The sequence below is a fragment of the Marmota flaviventris genome, chromosome 10 (genome assembly GCF_047511675.1).
Source record: "Marmota flaviventris isolate mMarFla1 chromosome 10, mMarFla1.hap1, whole genome shotgun sequence".
NCBI lineage: Eukaryota > Metazoa > Chordata > Mammalia > Rodentia > Sciuridae > Marmota > Marmota flaviventris.
The window spans coordinates 42,847,163-42,874,616 of NC_092507.1; the positions used below are offsets into that span (position 1 = coordinate 42,847,163).

General features: G+C 37.0%; 2 protein-coding genes across 8 annotated transcripts in view; one reads left to right on the plus strand and one right to left on the minus strand.

The window, feature by feature from the left end:
* Tmem59 (transmembrane protein 59) lies at positions 1-19,039 on the minus strand. 4 transcript variants are annotated; one of them, XM_027944903.2, is made up of 9 exons: positions 18,677-19,039; positions 16,240-16,272; positions 15,141-15,246; positions 13,367-13,461; positions 10,932-11,084; positions 8,573-8,654; positions 7,225-7,306; positions 2,765-2,873; positions 1-289 (listed from the first exon to the last, which is right to left on the minus strand). In XM_027944903.2, exons 1-9 carry the CDS (start codon positions 18,863-18,865, stop codon positions 134-136), a joined length of 1,005 nt encoding a protein of 334 aa, XP_027800704.1. In that variant the 5' UTR covers positions 18,866-19,039; the 3' UTR covers positions 1-133. The 4 variants fall into 4 exon arrangements, with proteins under 4 accessions (XP_027800704.1, XP_027800703.1, XP_027800706.1 ...); XM_027944902.2 differs by having other exon boundaries at positions 7,225-7,309; XM_027944905.2 differs by lacking the exon at positions 16,240-16,272 and having other exon boundaries at positions 18,677-19,035.
* The window catches only part of Tceanc2 (transcription elongation factor A N-terminal and central domain containing 2), a 37,195-nt gene continuing 28,224 nt past the window's right edge, over positions 18,484-27,454 (plus strand). Inside the window, exons 1-2 of one of the 4 annotated variants that reach the window (XM_027944909.3) lie at positions 18,484-18,502; positions 19,925-20,068. In XM_027944909.3, the coding sequence (XP_027800710.2) occupies positions 19,967-20,068 (102 nt within the window). In that variant the 5' untranslated portion in view covers positions 18,484-18,502; positions 19,925-19,966. Of the gene's footprint in view, positions 18,503-19,233; positions 19,373-19,921; positions 20,069-27,454 lie in introns of those variants that run through there. The other 3 variants (XM_027944908.2, XM_027944906.2, XM_027944907.2) reach the window with 3 other exon arrangements.

The following is a 27,454-nucleotide window of genomic DNA, read 5'->3' on the forward strand; positions in this document are numbered from 1 at the left end:
TACAGTCTTCACAGATTTGGGTAACTTTATTTGCATTTATAGTGATTTCTTAAGGCTATGTCCAATGAAACCATTTTAAAAAGCTCTAGAAGAATGGAAATTTAAGTGTCTATGACACTTTTTAAAACAAAGCTTAAATTTCTGAATGAGCAAGATTCACTTTTGTAGGTAGAGGCCCTGCTTCTTCATGATCTTCAGTTTTAGATCTAACAACCACGAGAGAAGAAGCTGGATATCTGCTTAGCTTTTGTTCATTCACAAATTCCAAGTCACCATAGATACTCAGCTTCTGCAAGAGAAAAATCAGCACACATAAGGAATTTGATCACTGGGAACTTCTCCAAGTAAGTAATTTTGGCCATGAAAATCTAAGTAATTTCTCTAACATTACATAAAATGTAAAATTATTTTTATAATGAACAAAGGAGAAAATCCCCCAAAAGAGGTAGAGTATTTATACTACAATATTCTAAAACAGGAAATAAAAACAGTAATATGTATCAAAAATCACTTATACTAAAAAAAAGGGCAACACAAAATTCTAGATATGATGAGTGACTTTCCTGCTTTTTTAAATATGTAGTTTGTAAATTTCTAAACTATTACAATACTTTTATAATAAAAAATGTACTTAAAATTATTACCTAGGCCAAGTATGGTTTCACCTACAGAGTTAAAGTCTAAAAGTAATATATCCAAATGGATTTTTTCCACACATTTTTTGGAAAATATATCTTCTTAGAGAAGTACAGCCTCTTTTACAGTACAGCACATTCTCTGCTTTCCTTAACACTTTATACAACTATTATTGTGCCACTTAAACTAAACACCTTATCAGCCATAGTAAGATGGTATACAGTAAAAAATACAGGAGTTAATCTAAGGACATAAACTTCATTCCAGCATCAACACTTTCATAGTTATGCGATCTCAGAAAGGTCACCTAGACTCTGTAAGCCTGTTTATTCATCTATAAAATGGAATGATAAAACCTGCTGTAGAATACTGCTGGACACTGTACTGACATACAAAATATATGAAAATACTTTGCGAGTTATAAGAACTACTTAAATGTTAGTTATCAACACTATCCTAGTCTACTTTCTAGGTACCTGTGTCTACTCAACCATGCCAATGACTATTAGATTTTATTTTAATTTCCCTCGTTTCTTCTTTTCTCTCTTTCTATGGTGCTTTGGAGACAGAAGAAAACTCTAGTTTATTTCAGTTGGATCTGATGTCAAAAACCATTACCTTATAGTTATATAAATAACTTTCTTTCCTTGAATGCTAAGTTGAATCATCAAATTACAGCATTTTTTTATATTTAGATTTTTTAATGCAAATTTTTCTATTTATATATGACAGCAGAATGCATTACAATTCTTATTACATATATAGAGCACAATTTTTCATATCTCTGGTTATATACATAGTATAATCACACTAATTCGTATCTTCATACATGTACTTTGGATAGTAATGATCATCACATTCTACCATCGTTAATTACCCCATACCCCCTCCAACCCCTCTGCCCTATCTAGGGTTCATCTAATCCTCCCATGCTCCTGCTCCCTACCCCACTATAAATCAGCCTTATTTGTTTTTTGGGGATCAGCTTACTACACTTAGTATTATCTTCTCTAACTCCATCCATTTACCTGCAAATGCCATGATTTTATTCTCTTTTATTGCTGAGTAATATTCCATTGTGTATATAGGCCACACTTTTTTTTAATCCATTCATCTATTGAAGGGCATCTAGGTTGGTTCCATAGTTTAGCTACTGTAAATTGTGCTGCTATAAACACTGATGTGGCTGTGTCCCTGTAGTATGCTATTTTTAAGTCCTTAGGGTATAGACCGAGGAGAGGGACAGCTGGGTCAAATGGTGGTTCCATTCCCAATTTTCCAAGAAATCTCCATACTGCTTTCCATATTGGCTGCACCAATTTGCAGTCCCACTAGCAGTGTATGAGTGTTCCTTTTCCCCCACATCCTTGCCAACACTTATTGTTGTTTGTATGCATAATGGCTGCCATTCTGACTGGAGTGAGATGAAATCTTAAGAGTGGTTTTAATTTGCATTTCTCTAATTGCTATTGATGATGAATATTTTTTCATGTATTTGTTGACTGATTGTACATCATCTGAGAAGTGTCTCTTCAGGTCCTTGACCATTTTATTGATTGGGTTATTTGTTTTAAATTACAGCATTTTCTCCAAACAAAAATTCTTTACCTTGGCAGTTATATTTCCTGGGTCAGTTTAATTACCAAGGAAGTCACAATAGTATTTGCTCTCTAGGAGTTAGCTACAGAACACAACAACTCAGAATCAAACAGCCTAGTTTTACTGCTTCCCCTAAAGCAATAATTACTCCTTAACATTTGTGGCAATTAATTTAAAATTTTAAGTGGTTCTACAAGTCATCTCTATGCCACCTTAGAAACTGAATGCTAATAGTTCTTTTCAGTCTCAGAGAACTGGGAAGAGACACTTTGCTCAAGGCAATCAACATTAAAGTCACCACAGTAGTTACCATCATAGAAAACCAGGAACAATGATTCTTGTGTTGCAAACCTGTAATTTTCATATGTGCCAACCTTAACCAGATTAAAACCACCAAATCTTCTCTCATTCTGTTAGTAGAGAAGCCTTGTTTTTTTTTTTTTTTTTTTTTAGTTAAACAAATAAAGCACTTAAAATGGTTTCATATAGCTCAGTCTTAAAATGGCCCAAGGGTAAGAATTAAATTTACCTCAGAGGGAACATACTGCTCTACAGCTGTAGCAACAGCTGCACAACAAATCCAGAGCAACACCATCACCGAAAGGACAAGAGTCATGGTTAAAATCCACCCAGAGTTACTGGAAAAAAAAAAAAAAAATCAACAATTGGTCATATTAAAATTTGGTAAAATAAAAAACAAAAGAGTCTTCACATAATTAAAGGCAAGCAGCCTTATACTTACCTGATTAATATAATTAAGACTTTGTATACTATCTAAAAGTATTTTTAAAACATGCTAATAGAAGGAAACATTATAATAGCAACTAGTGCATTAGGGTGATATGATGTCCTTTCCTCCATTTCTAAAGTTTCTGTAGCATGGCTACATAACTTTCATAAATATAATAATGATGATAATAATAAAATCAAACACATTGACTTTTCACTAAATACATAAAATTAAACTACTTTATTGTTAATAATACTTTCTAGGGCAAATAAGTGTCCTATAAATTGAAAAATTAATTATATTAAGTGTCACATGTTATTTTTTGCAAGGCATTACATTATACTTTAGGAAAACTCAATATCTCAAAAAGTTATGAATTAGGTAAATTAAAAAATGATCGTTTGTTTTACAAACAGATTCACAACTGGCTTCCAAAATTCAGCTTACCTATAACAATTCAAATATTTAACTGCTACAATTTACTTATTCTTGAATTTAAAAGAACTCATCTGAGGCACCTTGTAACCATTATGATATACCATAATAAAGAGACAGTTGTATTTTCATTTTGATTAAAAAATCTTTAGGCAGAGATAAGTTATGAGAATCAGTTACTATAGAATTTTTTTTTTCATAATTGACTTAATTCAAAGAACCGGGCCTAGAGGTGCTGGCCTGTAATCCCAGCAGCTCAGAAGGCTAAGGCTCTATGCAACTCAGCAAGACCCTGTCTCAAAATAAAACAGAAAAAGGGCTGGGAATGTGGCCCAAAGGTTAAGTACCCTTGGGTTCAATCTCCAGTACCTAAAACAAAATAAAACAAAAAGATTCAAAGAACAGGAAAAAGTCAAGCTTTTTTTTTTTTTTTAAATGTTTAAGAATCTAATTCTGGGCCTGGGGTTATAGTTCCGTGGTACAGCACTTGCCTACTATGCATGAGGCCCCAGGTTTGATCCCAGCACTATGGAGGGGGAAAAAAAAGAAAGAAAGAAAAGAATCTCATTCTGAAAAACTGTATATTATTGGCTGCCAAGCTGTGCATCAGTCCACTGGTCCCTGCCAAGACGTAGCAGCAGAGTGGTGAAGCTGAAGAGCCAGGCCTAAGCACAGGTAGACAGCATGGGGTTGGGCCCACATGGTGGGCCTGAGGTACAGACCAACGCCCCAGGTGAGCCAAGGAGTACTGACCTGTCATCCCACCAGAGCTCAGCACTGCCCAGTGGACACCAGCTCCACACAGCACTGCAGCTCCAGACCCTACCCCCACCCCCACTGAGCATGTGTGACTTGTGAGAAAATGGAAGTAAGTCAACCCTGAATGGGATTCAGGGCTAACCAATATCATTAGTACTTTTCCAAACTCTTAAGTAGCATAATTTTGAATCAATAGTACTTTTCCAAACCCTGATTAGTATGAATTTGGACCAACAGTGTTGACCCAAGTGCTATATAAACCCCTAGACTAGTACACTTAGGTGGCAACTCTCTTCCGTCCCCTCTCAACTTGTGGGAGTTGTTCTTATTTCTATTCTTCAATAAATCCTACATGCCTAAATCTTACACTCATTCATCCTGGCCTATGGATTTCATTCTTCCATTCATAAGACAAGAACCCAGAAAGAAGAAACTGATGGTGAGCTGCTGGGGTCTGTTGCAACACTGGAAGGCATGGCCATTAAGAGATGCAACACTTCTCCACTGCAGAGACCTGTAGCTTGTGCAGACCTCACCTTCAAGAGGAAGTGGAGAAACTTGGGTATCAATATGGTAGTCTAATTTTTCACATTTCTGCTCATCAGATCCTACCTAATAAATATCTGTACTTACCAACATAACCCATTCACTTAATGGTTTGTCAACTCTTGGACATACCAAAGAAATAGTATACCCAGACACTGTCTCCCAGCAAAAGAGGTGGATTTTGGAGAATGTACTGTATTAAAAAGCAGGGAAATTTACTGTTATGCCTTAAAGCATTCCAATTTAAAAAGAGTAAGATATATTTTTAATGGAAAAAACACCTACTTTTCTCTATATGATCCAGCCCTACTCTGAGAACTACGGAATCTATTTCTATGAATGAGGATACACCTGATAACTGGATTGCACTAGCAACTTGTTAAAGACAGAAAACTGGGGCCCAGCCAGGCATGGTGGCACAAACCTAATAATCCCAGCTACTCGGGAGACTAGGGCAGGAGGATCCCAAGATTGAAGCCAGCCATGGCAACTTTGTGAGACCCTTTTTCAAAATAAAGTATAAAGGTTAGGGATGTAGATCAGTGGTAAAGTGCTTACATAGCACATGTGAGGCTCTAGGATCCATCTCTAATACTGGGGAAAAAAGAGAAGAAAAGAAAACCAGGGCTAATCTTAGAGTTCATCTTCTTCCTCAACCTCAGTAACAAAGAAATCCCTACATCATAAAGAGTCTCAACTATCTCTGTTATCTCCTGTTCTGCTTATCAGCAGACCTAGTTCAGGCCTTGTAATTTCTTGCTGACTTACCAAAGCTCTCCAGCCTGATCCTTTAATTTATCCTTCACATAGAGGCTTCTTCCTGAAAATTATATTTGATTATTTTGCCACTTCTGTCTGGTTCTTGTCTGCCTATTTTGGTCAAATCTGTGACAGTCCTGGACTTCCATAAACAGTAATATACTTCATACATTTAATAGGAAGACACTTTATCTGAAAAAAACTTAAGTTCAGGGCCAACCTCAGCAACTGAGTGAGATTCTGTCTCAAAATAAAAAAGAAAAAAGGTTGGGAAGGTAGCTCAGTAGAGTAAAGCACCCCAAAGATCAATCTCCATTACCCCCACCCCCCCCTGCAAAAATGCCAGGTAATGTACTATTGAGAATCAATTATAATTTTAGATTAGGCAATTATTTAAGTTTCTACAAATTTAAAACTGCAAAATAAATAATAAACCAAAAACCAAAAACCACCTAAATAAATGCAAGAGAAAAACTTGTCTTTTTCTTTTTTGCACAAGTCAAAAGCAGGTTTATAAATGAAAGGAAGAAGAAATTTAAAGTTAAACCCTCATTTCTTACATAGTCTTTAAACATTTTGTTTAGAAAAGGTATTAATTTAAAGTGCCATATAACATTATTAATGTGTGATAAAACCTGCTAAGAAACTGTAGGAAGCACACAGTTTGAACAACTGTAGCATTATATTTGAGACAGAACAGCCCATTAGAGTGTACACATTGTGAAACAGACCTGTTAAGACTTGTATAGAAGTGCTTGGTCTGGTATCTGACACAGGAGAAAACAATCAGTAAGTGACATAGCCCACTGTGACACAACCCCCCCCCTCCCCAACCTTTGTGGGGAAGGCAGCAGAGAAGATAAGAAGACTCATATTAGAATGCCTTGGAGGAATGCAAGCATGTACACTTGATAAAATCCTCTTCTTACCCTCAGAAAGCTCAACAGTCCTTCCTAAGAAAGAATAAGGTACCCTTTACTCCTGTCTCCTGTTTTCCTTGTCCTACTTAAAAATCCCTGGCTTAGAGATGACATTCCATAGTGTAGGATACAAAGCCTTTTTTTTTTTTTTTTTAAAGAGAGAGAGAGAGAATTTTTTAATATTTATTTTCTAGTTTTCGGCGGACACAACATCTTTGTTTGTATGTGGTGCTGAGGATCGAACCCGGGCCGCACGCATGCCAGGCGAGCGCGCTACCGCTTGAGCCACATCCCCAGCCCAAGCCTTTCTTATAGTCTTTATCTGTCTCCTCTAGCCTCATATCTGGCCATTCACATAAAAACAACAACAAAATCAGATCCCAAAACCATTCAGACATATTTTAAATTAGAACTTCATTTAAATATCTAGAGAAGCACATTTTTTAACATTAATCAAGGAATCCTAACAAGTAGAATGCTCTTACACTGTGGAAAACTAAACAATCTGCTTGGATTTCACTAAAGTAACATGGGAGAGGAGGAGCTAGGAAAAGGCTGGTCAAGGAGTACACAGTTATAGTAAGTACTGGCATTTTATTGCATAGAGTTAACGATAATGTATTATACATTTTAAAATTGCTAGAACAGAGGGTTTTGAATGTTTCACACAAAGAAATGATAAAGATTTGAGGTGGTATGGTAATTACTGATTTGATTATTATGCAATGTATACATACATCAAAATATCACTTTGTACCTCATAAATTTGTACAACTATGCATCAATTAAAAAAACAGAACATTTAATTTATCTTCTGTACACAAAAAGAGGCATACATACAGAGAGAGGCATCTTAAAAAGCCATCGCTTTCTCCATCCTCAAGATAGTTCCTGTGTGCTTGTGCACTTCTCATTTGTAGATCTGCTGAAATAATAATACAAATTTATTACATCCTATATTCTAAAAGCTAGTCTCATATGTTTACCTCTACATATACTCACTGCACAGATATTCAACAGTTTTTATATGTGTAATCTTAACACATTTTATATGCTTGCAAGTTCCTTTGGTACATCAAAAACCAAATGGATATTCTACCACATAAAAGGTTTTCTTATTTTCAAATTCTTATTGACATTGATGCTGTTTAATTACATGTAGGCTTGAATGACAGAATTTGGTTTATTCTAGCCTAATTAAAAGATGGTCTTGCGTATGTTATGTGCTATAATTGTCCACAGTTCCTATCTGCCAATATAATCAGAAGTTAATTAAATCAGCATTTAAAATAAGGTCATTTATTTATTTGTACTGGGGATTAAATCAAGGGGTGCTCTGCCACTGAGCTACATCCTCAACCCTTTTTATACTTTATTTTATAATAAAGAAAGATTCTCACTAAGTTGCTCAGGCTGGCTTGAATTTGTGATCCCCCTGCCTCAGACTCTTGAGTACCTGGAACTATAGGAATGTGCCTGGCTTGGTAGTCTGTAAAATTTAAAAAGGAAGCTGTGTTTTAACTTGATGTCTTATGATCCTATGAGTTAAAATTCACTTTTTTTTTTAAATTTATTTTTTAGTTTTAGTTGGACACAATACCTTTATTTTATTTATTTATTTTTATGTAGTGCTGAGGATCGAACCCAGGGCCTTGCATGTGTTAGGCAAGCACTCTACCACAATCCCAGCCCCAAAATTCACTTCTAATATGAAAATAAAATTAAAACTATATGGGCTGGGGTTGTAGCTCAGTGGTAGGGTGCTTGCCTAGCATGTGTGAGGCCCTGGGTTTGAGCCTTAGCACCACATAAAAATAAATAAATAAAATAAAGGTATTGTGTCCAATTACAACTAAAAAAAATTATATAAATAGAATAGAATAGAATAAGGAACTCATACTTTGGAGATAGTTAGTTTTAATATTTGGTTAATTTATTGGGAAATACCAGAATATTTCACTAGTGCATACTCAAAAAATGAAACAACCTAAATGTTTTAAAAACAGGGGTTCACAAGTGTGGTCCCCAAGATGACAGCATCAGCAAAATATAGAACTTGTAGAAACTCAAATTCTCTGATCCTCTCCCAGACCTAGTAAATTAGAAATATGCAGGTGGAAAATCAACCCTACTATAACCAGATTTGACTACTAATGTTTTTATCCAAGCCATTTAAAATAAAACTTACAGGACATTTTGCTTAGAGATGATTCTCTCAAATTTGTAGGTTCCTGCTCCAACTGTGGTGCATACTGAATTTCTGGCTTAGACTAAAATGATAATGAAAGCAGTTAAGTCATTTGTCTTTCTTAAACTTTTTTTCCACAGCAAGTTCTATAACATATTATCTCTATAAACACTTCAGCTGAGAAAATGTAACAGAAGTCTGGTATAAAAAATAAAACATATTAATTATAATATGTTTTAATTGCATTTCCTGACATTAGATCTAGTGCTTTGCAAAGAAACAGATTTCTGAAATCATCAACTATTTAGGCAGTTTAATTTTCTGACCAAATAAAGTGAGCCAGAGAGAGAGCAAGAGGCAAATTATGCATTAAACACTAGAACCTGTAAAAATAATTTCTAACTCTAGTTGATCAGGAATAACTCAGCTGACAAAAACTTTTGGCTAAACACATATTTATTTTTTTCTTTTCTAAGTATTAACAATTCATAAACTGTAGGCAAATACTCCATATTTTCCATCTTTTATATAGCTCTAATTCTGAAATGGGGTTCCTCTATCCTATTTACAGTCAAATTGACACAAATTCTACAGAGAACAGCTAATCTCACATCTAATGAGGAACAAGTGAGGGCTCCATTCTCAGTCAACTTAAGCTTTAATGGCATTACGTAGCTTAAGAACACAGAATTTGCTCATGAACTAATTATTTCAGTGCTGGGGATTGAAGCCAGGGCCTCACACATCCTGGGCGAATGCTCTACCACTGAGCCCCATCCTCAGCCCTATTAATTTTCTATTTTGAGACATAAGTCTCCCTAAATTGCCAAGGATGGCCTCAAATTTGCAATCTTCCTGCCTCAGCCTTTCAGGTTGCTGGGATTATAGGCATGTACCACCATGCCCATAAATATAAAGTCAGAAAATTTCTGTGTTTTACTTACCACCTTATTAGGTACAGGGGACCCAAGCTTAGGATAGTGCTCAAAACGACATACTAGCCATTCAGTAAACTGCTTAAATGGCAATAATTAAAAGGTATACCATATTATCTAAGAGGAAGACAGTGTCACAACATAATTTATTGACTGGCAAATTTGAGGAATTTACGGAATTAAATGGAAGACAGCATGGTAACGTGGTATACTTGCCTTGGAGCTAAAGTACCCTGTATTTGAAGCCTAATTCCGTCACTTAACTGGCAACATGACCTTAAAAACAAGCTAAACTCACAGTTGCCTCATCAATAAAATAGAGATAATATAACCTCATAAAGTTGTTTGAAGATGTGAGATAATATAGTTAACTTCCATATATCATCCATGGGTTTCACTTCTTTGGATTCTGCAATCATGGATTCAACCAATCATGGATCAAAAAATATTTGGTTGTCATTGAATGATGCAGTATAACAACTATTTACATTGTCTTACACTGTGTTAGATATTATAAGTAACCTAGAGATGATTTAAAATGTAGTAATGCACTGTTCAACAACAGCCTGCATATTTGATGGTGGTCCCATGACTGTAGCATGTAGTCATGTTTTAGCCATTCTAGTTTAAGTACTCACTGTGAGGTTTCCACAACAAAGAACTTGCCTGATCATGTATTTTTCAGACTGTGTCCCATTATTAAGTGACACATGACACATTATTAAGTACATGAGAGGGTTGTGTAGGCTACATGCAAATACTGCACCATTTTATATAAAGGTCTAGAGCATCTTAAAATTTTAGTATCCACAGAAGTTACTGGAACAAATCCCTCATAGACAACTCAGGAATAAACAAATCCCCCATAGTTAACTCAGGGATAACTGCATATATAAAGTGCCTAATGTAACTGAATTTTCTAGGAACAGCAGCTATTATCAAATCATATGGTACATGAGAGGAAAAGTTATCTCTAATAAGAAAAATGTTTTTCCACAAGTTCTCTTAAAAGAATTATGAGAAAAAGCATATTTTTAATTATAAACAACTAAATATTATGTCATATTACTTTCCTCTAATATCTGTATGCTATCTGCCACTGTTTACATGCAAAATATATTAATTATTCTTATTTCCAATATCTAAAGATTTCAATTTTATCAATTTAACTACCAAAAATTTTAGATGACTCAAAGTTCCAATTAGATAAGAACAAAAAGGCTTTAGATAGGGCTTCTAGGAGCACAAGAAAGGGCAAATTACACAGTGTTCTCATGTCCCCTATTTTTATGAAGGCCAAATAAGTATTATTTGATCACATGTATTTGTAAGTGACTGAGTATATGGTTATATGCCAAGACATTCTTTAAGAACAATACATTTACTGTTGTTATTTAGATGGATCTATGAAACATGGTTGTTACCTGGAATATAACTATTTTTCCATCATCAGCTTGAAGATAAAAAGTCCATGAAGAGGTTATGAAGCTCTGGGCAGAGTCCATCACGTCACTCCAGAATGACCTCACGAGAGTTAGAGGGAACAAGAGATGCATTTTTGGCATCAGGGACATGAGCTAAACAAACAAAAAATTTAAATAATGAGAAATACATTATATATGTATGTTCAAGATTCCTCAAATCCTTACTGGGATATGGAATAAATAATTACACGATTTCACCATTATCATTAGCATTAAACTTTTAGATACCTATGCAAATTAATTAATGGCAAAGCCTAAAATTCCAGGCTTCTTTAATTGCACCAAACACATAAGCTACTTGTCCCCTCTAACAGAATAGCAGGCTTTTGAGTCAGATTAAAAAATATGGACTTTTAAGATTTGATTAAATACAGACTAATAAGGTCTTCAGAGGTAGAATGAGAGGGGAGAAATCATACCATTCTCATCTTTAATGCTTTCATGTAGAATAAATCATGCTATTACGAACATTAATAAAAATAAGGAAAAAAATCAACTAAAAGAATATATGCATAACACATGAGATATCTGGTAACAGAATAAGGTGAGGAGATTATTTTAGGGTTAAGTATATGTAGTAGGTGCTACTGATAGATTTAACATAATTGGTATCACCTCCTATCTAATTCTGACTTATTTAGCAGCACTGGGCTCCTTAGTGTGAAATAACACTAAGGCATTATGGGATATTTAGAACAGTTTTTTAGAATCAGAAGATCTATATTCAGGATCCAATTTTCCCATTTAATAGTTGAGAACTCTTTCAATGATTCACTGAATAAGCATTTTATTGAGGTTATAAATTCAAACAGACTGGGGATCATGTGTGGTTTTAATCATCAATGAATATCTATGTTTTATCTGTATAATCTATATAAAACAGAGTTTCAACACAGGTTGATACGTACATACAGTGAGAGGGGTAGTTTGTATGTATAAACAGTGAGTATATATACATACACAACTGGGGTGAGGGGTAGATAAAAAGGTTTCGTAAAGAAATGACATTGTCTACAGTCAAGGATTCACCAGGCACATGGGAAGTAGAAGGAACAGACATGAAATAGCATGTCATAACTTGAGAACTGTTTAGTATGTACACAATAAGCAGAAAAGGAACTTAAAACACTTGAAATGTTTAATGGCTCTTAAACAGTTAAAAAAATGCTTAACGTTGGTTAAGAGAAATACAAATTAAAACTACAATAGATTGCCAAGGGTTGGGGAGAGGACGGAAGGAGAGTGACTGCTAATGGGTATGAGATTTCTTTTGAGAGTAATGAAATATTTTGGAATTAGATGATGATGATGTTTGCACAACTTTGTGAATATATTAAATATCACTGAATTATACACTTTAAAGGGTAGATTTTTCATAATATATTGCTCTTTTTCTCAAAATTAAAAATGCACATACCTCTTAACTCAGCAATTCTATACCTATGGTTTTAGTCTATAGGTATATTCACAAATGTGCACAATATAGAATATCATTTATAAAATAAAAAGATTTTAAAAAACCCCCACATTTACAAATAAGGGATTGCTTACATAAATGATACACCTATATGGAATATTATATAGTGGAAAAATGAGTACAAGCTCTTCATTTATACTTGTATCTATGTAAAATAAATATGTATATTCCTTTACATGCATAAAATTCCTCCATATTGATAACCTTGCCTACAAAATGGAGGAAAATTGAGTGCTTGACACAGAAAACTTTTCACAAATGGGGAGTAGAAGAATAGCAACATATATTTCCTATGTAAAAATTAATAAAATTAAGAATTATTCCTCTAGTATGTTTGGAGTATAGAGTATGAGGAGTAGGGAACTTTAAGAGATGACACTGGAGAGGTAATCAGGAGCTAGGCTGTGATAATCATTTGAAATTATACCTATATGTATTTGGGAACTACTGAATTATGTAAGACAGGAGAATGACATAATATTTGCATTTAGAAAAAACAAATATCTAGACCCGGTTAAAGTGGAAAAACTGTGAAAAATAATTTAGCCAATATTGATATAAAACAATGATTAGCTGACTTAAGGTAATGGCAACTGGGATGCAAAAAAAGGACTCAGATACTAATTTCTCTTATGCTCAGTTTTTTCACATGTAAAATTGGATATCTCTACCGAACATAAGAAACAAAATGAAAATATAGAAGTAAATGTAATTTTTAACAGAAAAGCATTGTTTAGAAGTCATTCAACTGACTTCCATTTGTAAATATAATTTGTTTGATGAAAACTAAATGTAAAATACAATACTTAAAATAGGATCAAGTGGGTAATAAGCACTTCAACCAATACAAGTCAGAACTATGGAGCAGGCAATTTTGAAAGGCAATATGGTTTCATACTTGTTCTTGTCTCAATTCAGCAAATGGCAGCTGATTCTGGCAACCAAGATGGCAAGCATATTGCTCATCAGATTGGGAATATGCTTCTGTACATGCTGAAAGAGAAAAACAGTCAAATTTAAAAAGAGACAGGGGATGAAAAGAGAATGGATAGGAAGAGAAAAAAAAAAGGATTTGGCATTTTATAAAGAAATTTCTTATACTTAAATAAGTATTTCATCAACATGAATTTCCAAATTTGATAATAGTAGGAAATGTAATATTTTAATAGAACTCCATATTATCTCCCTTCCACAAGTCAAATGTTTCATGTAATAATCTATTAATTACACATCCAGGTTCTGGCTATATGATGGCAATCATATAGGGGAAAAGCATGAACTGGTGTCCTGAGGATGTCATTCAAAGTCTTAGTTCCATCATTTGTTGTAACAAGATGAGGTGTTTAACCTCTGATCATTGATTTCTAAAAATCTAAAATAGAAATACCACTGCCTACCTCAGGTTGATGAAATAATAAGTGATTTATATAAGTATTTGAGATTACTGTTAATAAACGGATCACTTAGTTGAGAAACAAGGGCATCAGAATGGCAAGAGAAAAATAAAATAAATCAATTAGTTTAATGCCCTAAATTCTAAGAAAACTGAACTAGAAAATGTTGTCTAGTAGGTGACTCTAAAATTAAACTGGCCCTTTACCAGACATATTCTCTCCATTTTGTTCATTGAAGCCATTTTTTTCTTGTGATACAACATTTCATCAATATAATATTTGTGTTTTTCTTCTCAATTCAGTCATGAATTTGTAAACTCAGAGGTGCTAGATATTAAGCTGAACAGCATTAAGCAAATATAAAGATGGCCAATTAGAAGACTGAGCCATAAAAATGAGTTTACAATACAGAAGACTGGATATGAGCCTTGGTGTGGTGATAGGTGATATTCTGCACTGAATAAACTGTACTGATTAGGGAAATTCCATTACACTTATTTATAAATGTCCACTGAGCCCTGATTATAGATTTATTTTATTTATTTTTATTTTTTAAAAAATATTTATTTTTTAATTTTAGTTGGACACAATACCTTTATTTTATTTACTTATTTTTATGTGGTGCTGAGAGCCCCTATAGATTTATTTTATTAAAAACAACTCTTCTAGCAAAAGGAAAGAACAGTGATTCAACTGGTAACAAAGCCTCTGGTTACTTCTTTTACTAGCACTAGCATGACCAACAAAGAATATACTATTAAATACTGAGTCAGAAGCCTGACTCAGGGGCTGGGGTTGTGGCTCAAGTGGGAGTGCATTTGCCTAGCATGTGTGAGGCACTGGGTTCAATTCTTAGCACCACATATAAACAAATGAATAAAGGTCCATCAGTAACTAATAAAAAAAATTTTTAAAAAAGCCGGATTCAGTAAAAGCCTTCAAGTTAAGTCAACCAACCTGTGATTCAAAGGCTTAGGAAAATTATACTACCTCTGAAAAGGTAATGATGAATTACAGGTAGAGTAATTACTGCTGCATTTGTCTAAACAGAATATTTAAACAAAGGTGTTCGATCCATAGTACAAAATAAATAATGTCTCAACAAACAGATGAAATTTAAAGCCCATGAAATTTCTAGAAACACCCTAAAAACTCTAAATTCATAATAACTACAATATGTTGGATGACCAGTTTAAACAGTATGTCATTTTCTAAGGAAAATGCATAAAAACATAACACAACTCAAAGAAAACACCAATGTTCTATATAGCTTCTTACCAGATTCACATTCCAATTTGGTCCGATTTAAATCAATTCCATCATCCACAAACTGACAAATTGAAAACAGCCTGCAACCTCTTTGACAAGCATACAACTCCTCTTCCTAGGGAGATCAAGAACAGGGAGGATTACCAAAAAGTAAGATTTTTTTTTCTCAGGTAAAAAAAGGTCAAGAAGAAAGTAAAGTTAGTAGGATTTATTTTAAACCATCCAATGACTTTTATAACTGAAAGAAAAAAAAAAAAATGAAAGGAGCCAAGTAACACCCAACATTTGTACAACATAAAGAAGTTTAATTCTTAATTTTAAAAGGGATACCAAGAAAAACATCTAGTAGCTAAAACTATCATCCTTTTCCCATATTCTGTGGTCACAATTTGTGGGGGAAAAAATTGAAAATAAAAATGACAGTGACATAATCAGAAACCTAACAAAGAGAGAAAGAAGTAAGCAGTACCCTATGACCAAAGGTGTGCTTCTTCTAAAAAAAAAGGTGTGCTTCTGCCACATGGTGTTTAAATCTTAGGATTATAGTGACTAGCTTCAGGGGGCAAATGGGTCACAAAGGCCTATCAATAAAGTGAGGTATACATGTATAAAAATGCTATGTAAAAGAATTGCTTAAGTTTGGCTTACTTTAACTGCAAACACAAACAAGAGCAGAGTGACATACAGAAAAAGCTACTGCAATAGTTGGACCTAAATCAAACCATTTAAGGAAGTAACAGCACAAGTTACTTTACCTGTCAAAATCTCAGCTTTCTCATTACAAAAGGAGACAATAGCTATTATCTCCAAACTCCTCAATAATTCTAGAAGACAGCTATTCCTAGCACAGTGCCTGAGACATAGAGCGTACTTAACAAATGGTAATATTAAATATAATAGATTTTAAAAATAAGAAACAATAATTACAAGTATCACTGTACACGTGTGGGAGCTCAAAATAGGATGGACGTATGGTTCTTCATTACTGAAAAATAGTAATTGCTTAATAATACTAACAAGAGTGTTTTCAACAGTTTTTTTTTTCTATGATAAATACATATAGTTTTCAAAACAGACTAGTGCATACGGGGAAGCCCCTTCAACTTACTGTGTGGTCCACTGTGTACAAACTGGCAGGCACCTAATAAGGAAACAGCATGTGCATATACCAGTTAGCAACTAATGGAATACAATGGTATGCATTTCTTTCCAGCAGAAGAATTAGTAAAATTAATGCAGCAGAACAATACATAAGAGATGGCTGCAGATCTAGTATCAAATAAGTTTTATTATTAAACCTCAAAGGTTTTTGGACCTCAGTTCTAGTTGCATTTATTAAGCTCTTGTATGTGCCAGTTAAAAGTATCAGACCAGAAGAGGCTATGTGAGCTTATAAATTCATCTAATTTCCTATAACACTCACTGCTTTTTCTTGAATGGCAAAGCATTATAATTTGCTGAAAGGCCAATAGAAATCAGTGAAATAAATTATATATTATATAATATATTATATTGCATTATATATTATATAATATATTATATTGCATTACAATTATATACTTGTAATGCAATTTTATTAATAGGTGACAGCACAGGGCAACAGTTTGATGACTGAATTCTTATTCCACTACTTCTCTGTCATAGGACCTTCGGTAAGTCACTTAACCTTTCCTAGTTTTAATTTTAAAACACTACTTGTCAAACACTACTTTGCAGGACTGTTTTGAGAATTAGAGAATACAATAACATAAATTCCCCATCATACAGGTTAACAGATAGTAGAGAGTCAATACATTTTAAGTTCAGGATATTTAGGGAGCCATAAGATTTAGGGTTCCTGGTAAGAATTCTTTAATGAATGAATAAACATGACTTATCAATAAAACACTAACTGTTAGAAAACAGTGGCTATTTAAAAAACGGAAAGGTTCCCAGTATGTATATCCTTTCAAATTATTTATTTTCCCAGCATTCTGCCCCATACTACATATTTGCTAGGAAAATCTCAAAAAAGAAAACAAACATTAGAACAATACAAAGTAAGTCTTGACCTAATTCTAGGCCAAATCAATATTAATGAGTTTCTTCTTAGTAGCCTCTTAATGATGTGAAATTTGTTTGTAAGAAGATAATAGTGTAGTTAGGGGCAGTATTCATTGACTTAAGTCTGGAAGTCTTAATTTCTCATTTCTCTCAATTAATATCTTGCACTCTGAACGTTTTAGAATAATCTCATCTTCTATGCTTTTTTAAAAATTGATAATCCTCATGCAATTAAGTAAACAAAGTACAGAAAGTAACAACATTTGGAACTTTTTCAAAGACCTGAAAACACTTCCCAATATGGAACATGGTAAATGTCACTGGAATTGTCTTCATAGCCACTCTGTAGTTGAAGAGTGCAAAGAAGACAAGCCACATCGGTTAAGCAAATAGCATTCAAGAGATGAAGGGAAAACGAGGGAAAAGAGAGCCCAGCAACATCAGCAAAAGCACTTATAAAGTAAAGTGTGGGGGAGAATATACCCAAATTATATATGGGGAAGGTGTGGGGAGAGTTGTCAAGCAATTTAGAATGCTGAGTAAACAGACTTCTTAAGAGGCCGAAAAACAACTTGAGAAGTGGGATGAAATTAAAGGAAAGGCAGCAGCTAGGAGCTAGGGGCTAAGGACAAGGGGCAGGGGGCAGGAAGTGCGAGTAGGGTGGCCCTCTCTTAAACTGTGAACACCCTTCTGAGGACAGTCTAATCTTTACCACCCAACAGATTCCATCTTCCGCACACTGAGTAGTTTGTTGGTTTTTGTTTTCGAAGGCAGAAACCTAACTGGTGCTTCTCTAAGACATTCCAGGTCTTATCGGCAACATGCCAACACAGGCGGAAGCCCTTTCTGGACGTCTCACGACTCCTGGGGCTGCTTAATACTTTCCAGACTATAGTGTGTTGGTTTTTGTTTTCGAAGGCAGAAACCTAACTGGTGCTTCTCTAAGACATTCCAGGTCTTATCGGCAACATGCCAACACAGGCGGAAGCCCTTTCTGGACGTCTCACGACTCCTGGGGCTGCTTAATACTTTTCAGACTATAGTGAAATAAATTGTCTACTTGTCCGACTCCCCACTCTGCACTCCCGAACCACAGAGGCGCTCAATAAACATGGGTGTCAGTCTTCCGCGGCCTCGTGCATCGGCGCCTCCCTCCCCACCCCCCTTGCGCTCCTTGCAGGCGAGGACCCGCAGTCATCACCCGCATCCTCCTTCTCGCCAGTGTTCGACTCTGCTGCCGCTTGTCAAGCACCCACAGGAAAGCGACCGGTTCCTTCCCAGCGTGGGGGCCCCCAGCCTATCACCGAGTAGTGCAGCACAAACTTCCGGTAATCAAAAGCAGGAACGGGGTGCAGGCGGGGTTAAGGAGGAAAACAGGGGCTACATGGGCAGATCGCGGCTCTAGGGCGGATTCACCGCCAGGGTCCCAGAGCCGACACTGGTGTGGGGAGCCGAGATGGGCGGCCTGGGAAAGGTGGAAGCCCGGTTTGGACGGGCCCTACCTTGGGGTAGGTGTGCAAAGGGTAGGTCAACTGGCAGGCCCGGTGGCAGGACGCCGTATCACCCAAGACCGAGTCAAACGCTTCAGCCGCAGCGGTCCCCGAACCTCCGGCCAGGGCCATGGTCAGCAGCAGCAGCGGCGGGAGCCCCAGTTGAGCCCGAACCCAGAGGCTCGCCTTCGGCGCCGCCATTTTGTTCCCCTCTGTCAGAGCAGCTCCTCTTGTTGCTGTTTTCTTTTCAGGGTTTCTCCTCCTTCCGGGCCAGCCCCTTTCCCGCCCCGCCGGCCGCAGCTTCCGCCTCAGCCGCGGCCTCGGCTCCGCCTGAGCCTACCCGAAATTGCCGCCGCGGGCCCCACCTCCGGGATTAGGAACCTCTAGGCCGGCGTGGGGAGGTGGGCCCAAGCATCGCGAGTTTCGGCGCGGAGCGTCGCCGGCTCCGCCCCTCGCGGGGCAGGCTGGGGCTTGTAGTTCTTCGCGGTGTCGGGCGGCGTGCCGGAGGGGAGCGGCTCCCGGGGACGGCTACCGCCCTGGGCGCCCCGCCCGCCCCTCGCGGTGCATTCTGGGGAGTGTGGTTCGCAGCCTTCAGGGGACTGGGCGGCTGAGCAGGCGAGCGAGCTTATAGCTCCGACGCTCGCCGCTGGCGGGGTTTTCGCTGGGCGCTCTTTGGAGGTGCAGGTGCTGTCAGGGCTGCTTTTCGTGGTGGGTGTCCTTTCCCGCGCTCCTGAGTGCGGGGTAGGGGCAGAGAGGGTGGTTCCTTTCCTCCCTCGGGGTCCGGAGCCTGACAGTCGTGGTTGGACTCCTCTGACCATTGATCAGTCCTTCCTGGAGATGGCTGCTTACTGTGAGGACCCTGCCAGGCCTAGAGGAGGTCGTTGCTGGTCACTAAGTCAACCTTTGGGATCGGGGCTGCGGTGGGGTAGTTGTTTAACAACCCTGACCCTAACCCTGCCACGACCTTCCTAAGTTGGAAGATAGTTTCAGGCCGCTTGCCCCGAGATCGGGATCCCCTCTACTGGCTGCGCTTCTGGAAGCTAGGAACCTCCTAACCCAGGAAGTAGACTTTCTGTATAGTTTCAGGTCTTAGGCAGAGTCCCTCCCCCGCCCCCAAGAACTCTTACTTCCTGTTAATACCGTCCAAGAATCACCACGATTCAGGAGTGCTTCCAGAAAACCCAGTCGTTTTACTTTGGGGAACACACACATCATGGCAGCCTTGATGAAGTTTTAGAATCTGCTCTCTTTCTTAAGCAGAAAACGCTGCGAGCACAAGAAGGTAGTTGGAATCCCCTAACGATGGATAAATTCGTCATTCGAACGCCTAGAATCCAGAATAGCCCACAAAAGAAAGATCCTGGAGGAAAGATTTACAAGCAGGCCACGATTGAGTCTCTGAAGGTGAGAGGGGATCTGAGACTAGAGCAAATGTGCAAATACTGCGACAGCAGACAGTTCCAAAGAGGTTTATCCTGGGATTCCCATGAATCATTTTTTGCTATGCCCTTCCACAAAGTTTATGTGACTATTCCATTGCTGTTTCCCCAGTATGCTATCGCATTTCTGTTTATTGATTCCCACATCCCTGCTACATTCTTCTAATTATTCTGGCTTTTAGATATGTCTTCTAGCAGGTAGGACAAGCCCCCTTGTATTTTGTATGTTTGTTTGTTGTTGTTTTTCTTTTGGAAAAATTTCTGCTCAGGAATGTTAAACCACCAAATATAATTCTATGTGCCCTGTCCAGACTTACTAAGGAGTGACTGACAGTGCTTAGAGTACTGTCATAATTTACCTGCCACAACTATATCACATGGCCTCCACAGCTGTAGCTTGGCCTGAGAGACTTTTAATGGGCTTTGCTACCTGGAACTCAGTTTTATTTATATTATCAAGGAATAGTCAAGGAATATATACAAAAATCCAATGAACATAGGTATTTAATAAATACTAAAGTGATTATTATTTCACTAAAAACAAAACAGCTTGCTGTTAGCTCCTTTTGTCATCTTGAGCCTACGCCTGCATTTGACTTTTTCATTTTCATTTCCTTTGTAGGTTTTGTTCCTCCACTAGATTCCTAATGTTTTTGCTCTCAGAGTTCTGTCACATTTTATGTTATTTGGCCAGGGTGGCTCTAATCTGTCTCAAAATTTTCTATGCAGATAACTACCAAACCTGAACTTCCAGTCTGTGTCTCTTTGAAAGGGAGAGGGGGATTTGGGTTTAGAGACAGCATACAAAGAACTATGACAACAAAGCAGCAATTTGAGTGCTTGACTCAGATACTTAGTTGGACTCCTTTTCTATATGTCTCACAAGCTTCCCAGACCCATAAGAAAGCAGTGAAGGGGACATAGACAGAAGCATTGGGTCTGAGGCCCTGCTGTACATCTGGGTGATCTTTAGCAAGTCAGTCCCTTCTCTAAGACCTCAGATCCCTTATCTACAAAATGGGGAGGTTGAACACTATTGGTGTTTATTCAAGGGGCACAGTTGTTGTTTGGGGCAAGATAATCTTCATTACTTGAAACTACCTATGAGTTATGAGTTATAGGATGTTTAGCATTCCTGCCTCTGAAGCATTAAACACAAATAGGACCTCCCAGTGTGAAGACCACAAATACCCTATCTAACATATTTCCAAGCAGCAGGTGGTTGAGACCTGCTGAACTCTAGATGAGCTTTAAAGTCTCTTCTACTTTTGTAGTTCTATGACTTCATGGAACATAATCAAGTTTTCAGTTATCTCGTTTCATCAGAATATTAATAACAACTAAAGGAAGGCTCATGATGTCAGACCCTCTAGAGGAAAATGGGTGGTAGTGGTAATTAAACTACATGTATGCTTACCTACACACACTTTTTGTTTTTTTCCAGTACCCAGGGGTGCTCTACTACTGAGCTATAGCCCCAGCCCTTTTTATTTGTTATTTCAAAACAGGGTCTCTCTAAGTTGAACAGACTAGCCTCAAAGTTGCAATCTTCCTGCCTCAACCTCTTGGGCCCCTGGGATTCTAATCATATGACACCATGCCTAGCCCCTACTCATTATTTACACTCTGTTCGTTGTCAGCCTCTCACAGTTCCAAAGATGACATGCTCTTTTATACCTCTGTACCTTTGCAAATACACTATATTATCCTGTTTTCCTGAAATGCCTTACTTCATTGTCTTAGAGGCAATATAGTGTAGTAATTAGGAACACAGACTTTTGCCAGGCATGATGCCACATACCTGTAATCCCCAAAACTCAGCAGGCTAAAACAGGAGGATCACAATTCGAGGCCACCCTCAGCAACTTGGCAAGGCATGAAGCAACTGAGCGAGACCCTATTTCAAAATATAAAGTTAAAAAAAAAAAAGAGGGACTAGGGAGGTAGCTTAGTGGTAAAGCAACCTTGGGTTCAATCCCCAGTACCAAGAAAACAAATAAGCAAAAAAACACAGACTCTTGAGCCAAATTTTTTTAAATATTTATTTTATTTCTTAGTTTTAGGTGGACACAATATCCTTATTTTACATTTATGTGGAGCTGAGGATCGAACTCAGTGCCTCATGCATGCTAGGCAAGTACTCTACCACTGAGCAATAATCCCAGCCCCATTAGCCAAAATATTTATGTTAAAATCCCAGTTCTGCCTTTGTGACCTTGGGTAAGTTATTTAATGTCTTTGTGTCCTCGTCTAGGGATTAATGCCTATTTTATAAGATACTGTGAGATTCGAGTAAGTCCGTATATATAAAGTGTTTGGAACAGAGTCTGGCACATACTAAGTACTGTGCAAGTGTTTGCTGTTATTGTTATTATCATTACTTAATGAAGTCCTATTCATCCCTTATGACGTAGTTTAAGAGTTTTCTCTACTTTGAGGCCTTTCCTGACTACCCTTCTCTCCCCCAGATACAGAGCCAATCTAATCAGATGTGTCCCATGCTATGCCCTGAGCTTCTCCTAGATAACTGTATCCATAGTATTTTCCCTGTAGGTTAAACTTTGCGAAAGAGAGAGAGAGAGAGAGAGAGAGAAATATTTCTGAATCTCGAGCTGAGGAAGTATAATAATTTTGTGTCCTTAGTACCTTAGCACAGGACTTGTTAAGAATGAAAACATTGCAGTGTCTGTTTTAGTGGTCAGAGAAGGCTATGTGATAGGACCCCTTAAAGGGACAGGAAGGTGGAAGTATTGGCATGTAACTGTTCCACAAGTAGCAGTTGCTGTTTTCTTTCTTTCTTCAGTACTGGGGATTGAACCCAGGTCCTGCACATGCTAGGCAAGCACTCCACCACTGAGCTGCATCCCCAGCCCCCAGGGTTTCACAGAGTTGTCCAGGCTGGCCTTAAGCTTGCAATCTTCCTGCCTCAGCCTCCTAAGTAGTTGGGATTACAAGCATGCACCACAACAGCTGGCTGTTGTTTCTTTTATAAATGCATGGTGCTTACTTTCAGGTGTGTAGAATGGCAAATTGAAGGCAAGGTGAGCTAACTGAATTCTAGACTGTTAGCTAGGTCCACTGTCGGCTGAGGGACTTATTCCCACACACCAGCATCATGTTTTAATTCCAGGAATTTACTGAATATTGAAGTTTTTGGTTTCCTCATCAATCACATAAGGATAACACCTAATAGTACCTAACCTGCAGAATCACTGTGAGGACTAACTAAATGCATGTTCATAGGACTGAGCATTGTGCTGTCTATTAGTAGAAACTAATTGTTTGCTCTTCTTACGCATGAAATAGGAGCAACTTTTGTAAAGAGCTGAAGGTTCTATGAACCTTTCTTTCCTTTGTAGGACTGACTAACCAATATGTTGTCTGCTGCCCCCACCAGTGCCCAAGTTATTGCTTATGAGTAAATCATTTGCCCTACTGCTTTTGTCACACCTCATATTACACCCATCCCTAACTATAAAGACTAACAGTAATTGAGCCCATTTCTATGAGCCAAGTATTGTACTGGTGCTTTACATATATTAAAAGTCTTAGTAACAGTTCTGTGAAATGTATGCTTTAAAAAAAAAAAAAAGACATTTATTTTTCAGTTGTAGGTCGGCCCAGTACCTTTATTTTATTTTTATGTAGTGCTGAGGATTAAACCCAGTGCCTCATGTATGCTAGGCAAGTACTCTACCTCTGAGCCACAACCCAGATTGAAATGTATGCTTTTATCATTTACATTTTGCAGTTGAAGAATATACAGCACAAAGAGATTAAGTAGCTTGCCTAAGGTCATGCATCTGTTAGTGGCAGAGCTGGGGTTTGAACTAGATAATCTAGATCCATAGTGTGCCCCCGTAGGGTAAACTTAAAAAAAAAAACAAAGGCAGATTTCTGAATGCCAAGCTGAGGAAGTATAAAAATCTTGAGATATTAGGATCATTGTACTTTTGTTATCAGTATACTGCAAGTAATTTTGCTGTAGCCTTATCACATTCAATAAAAGTGATACTCAATAGAACTCATGTAGTGTTCATTTAAATGGTAAAGGTTAATTTGGTTAATCTCTTATTAGTCCCTTAAGGAGAAATGATTTCTGTTGATTTCAATAGCAGAATTTTTTAAAATTGAAAGTTCCTAGAATATGCTTTTTTTTTTTTTTTTTTGCGGGGGTTGGGTGGGCAGTTTTAGCATTTCAGAATGTTCTATGAACCTTTCTTTCCTTTGTAGGACTGACTAACCAATATGTTGTCTGCTGCCCCCACCAGTGCCCAAGTTACTGCTTATGAGTAAATCATTTGCCCTACTGCTTTTGTCACACCTCATATTACACCCATCCCTAACTATAAAGACCAGATGGAGAGCGTTATCTTCTTTCTGGCATAACTTTCCACTACTCATTGCAGCTTCCCCAATGATAGTTTTTGTCCCAAGTTTCCATGTCCTTTTGTATCCTACATAATTCAGGTAAGAATTTTCAGTCTCATATTTAGACAGATACAAGGAAACATTTTTTCAACATATATAGAATTCTTTTGCTCTGAAAACTGACTTTTTCTACCATTTCTTCCTAAAATTTCAGATCTGAAACACAGTACATAATTTTGTGCAGTTATATTTACTGTGCACTGAGGATAGAGAAATAAATAACATATTGTTGCTGCCCTGGAGTTATTCGTAGTCTAGTGGAGAAGACAGTCTCATTGAGCAATGTATGCAGAAACCATGGATTTGGTAATTGGAATCTATACAGTTTACAATGAGACCTAAAGGAAAATGTGGTCAAATGTGGTAGGAGAGAGGCAAGTAAAGCTTCATAGAAGAGATGATACTTGAGGAGAGTCTTAAGAAGTAAGTAGATTTTTCTTATCAGGCAAAGAAAGAGCATCCCTAGGTTAACAGTGTGAAATACTGTGATTCATTTAGGTAGCTGCCAATAATTTGATGTATCTGAAGGTAATGATAAGACCAAAAAGAATATCAGGAGCCAGGTTATGGGAGGCCTTTTTTATCATGCTAAAGAGTTTGGACTTCTATAGTTTCATATGGTGAAATGATCTGACAGGAACTCCTAACCCAATTCTAACCATGTAGAAACGCTATATATTAAAAAAAAAAAAAAAAAAAAAAAAAAATCTCCAGGAGCCAGGTGCAATGGTGCATTGCCTGTAATCTCTGTGGCTTGGGAGGATGAAGCAGGAGGATCATGAATTCAAAGCCAGCCTCAGCAACTTAGCAAGGCCCTAAGCAACACAATGAGACCTTGTCTCTAAATAAAATACAAAAAAGGGCTGGGGATGTGACTCAGTAAGCACCCCTGGGTTCAAACCCTTGTACCAAAAACAAAATAAAACAAAACTCCAATACAGAGCTAAATTTGAACACAAGAAAGGGAAGGGGCTGGGGTTGTGGCTCAGCAGTAGAGCGCTCGCCTAGTGTGTGCAAGGCCAAGGTGCTGGGTTCGATCCTCAGCACCACATAAAAATAAATAAATAAAATAAAGGTATTGTGTCCAACTATAACTAAGAAAAAAAAAAAAAAACAAGAAAGGGAAATCATTTCTGATGTGCAAGGAAGAGAGAAGAAATTAACACCCAAAGCTGTGATTGGGAGCTGAAGCTAAATATTTCCAGTGAATATTGAAATCAGATGCAATGCTTAGGCACTGGAGTTGTAAGAGGGGCCAGGAGATAAGGCCACAGGCTAATATGATAGGAGCTGGAACTGACCCCTCACATGAAAAAATGGCAGGGCTGCCATTTTTGTGAAAAATGAGCTAGAAAAATTCTATCCATTGGGTTGGGGTTGTGGCTCAGTGGTACAGCGCTTGCCTAGCACATGTGAAGCACTGGGTTCAATCCTCAGCACCACATAAAAATAAGTAAATAAAGTTAAAAAAGAAAACAGGGCCGGCAGTTAAAAAAACAAAAACAAAAATTCATCCATTAGTCCAAGAAAACAGCATGAAGACTATAATCTTTTCTCCAGGTCTTAGATGGAAAAAGAGTTGACTATATAATACATTAGAATCACACACTTACTGCTGTGCATGAATATATATATATATATATATATATATATATATATATATATATATAGTTTTAAGTTCACACTGTCTGCAAAGCTGAAAGAAATTCACGTAAAATCTGGTCTAGTACCAGGAGAATCCAAGGTCCTTGGCAGGGGCAAATGAGAGATTTCCCTGTTAAGTACTTCACATCCTAGGATATACAGAATGTCCATGGAAAATAATCCCCTTTAAAAAATGAACTCAAAGTCAAAAAATTATAAGCTTTATAGATTCTCCATCTCTAGAAGTGGAGGTAAGAGAACAATCTAAAAGAGATTTTAATTGAAATATGTTTAGAATGTTCATGGAAGTGGGAATAAGGACATGAATAGAAATCATAAGAACAGGATAGTATGAAAAGAACACAGGCAAGTTTGGAGGAAAGAACAGAACTTGTTCAATGAAAAAATATATTTGTTGGAGAAGAAACATATTGTTCTGTGTTTAAAAGTAGACAAACCATAGTTAAAGAGAGAATTGGTGAATTGGAAGTTAGATCTATCTGCATTACAAAGAAATAAAGAGATACAAACATGAAAGAAAATGAGATATTAATAAGAGTTTTTGAAATAAAGGCTTTTGGGAAGAAGATGTATAGATTTTGTTGAATAAACATTTTTAAAATGATAGAAGTAAACACTAAAATGAAAGAAATATGGTGTCTAACTTCCAAACCATAAAGAAAAAAACAAAACTAAACTTGGTCCATTACATAGAAGAGTAAGTGATGCCTAATTGTTAATCAGTAATCATAATAAATACAAATGATATTAAAAGGTAGAGATCATTGATTGGATAGCAATAATATCTATCTTTTAATAAAATATTTATAAACACATTTTTCTTTGTGAGGGAGCAAAATAAAGTAGCTTTAGGCTATTTAAAGTATATTGACCCTGAAAAGTGGAAAGTAAATGGGTGGAACACATACAAAAAGCTGTTACAGGCAGGAGTTCATTGAAGCAATGTTTGTAACAGAAAAAATACAGGGAAAGAAATCCTAAATATCCATTAGGGGAATAGATTTTAAAATTCCAGTCATTTGTATGAAAAATAATGGAATACCATCTGATATTAAAATGGATCAATTGGGATTGTATATATCAGTATCAATAAATCAAGAAAATTTGTTGAGTTAAAAATGCCTGATGTTGGGGCAGTGGTTGTAGGTCAGTGGTAGAGTGCTTGACTAGCACACGTGAGGCACTGGGTTCGATCCTCAGCACCATATAAAAATAAATAAATAAAGGTATTGTGTCCATTTACAACTAAAAATTT

Coding starts and splice junctions, on each gene's coding strand:
- Tmem59 (XM_027944902.2), bottom strand. CDS start 18,865: ATGGCGGCGCCGAAGGCGAGCCTCTGGGTTCGGGCTCAACTGGGGCTC. Junction 16,273..18,676: donor CTTTGCACACCTACCCCAAG/GTAGGGCCCGTC, acceptor TTTCCTTATTAG/GTGCCTGCCAGTTTGTACAC. Junction 290..2,764: donor AGCAGTATGTTCCCTCTGAG/GTAAATTTAATT, acceptor TTTCTCTTGCAG/AAGCTGAGTATCTATGGTGA.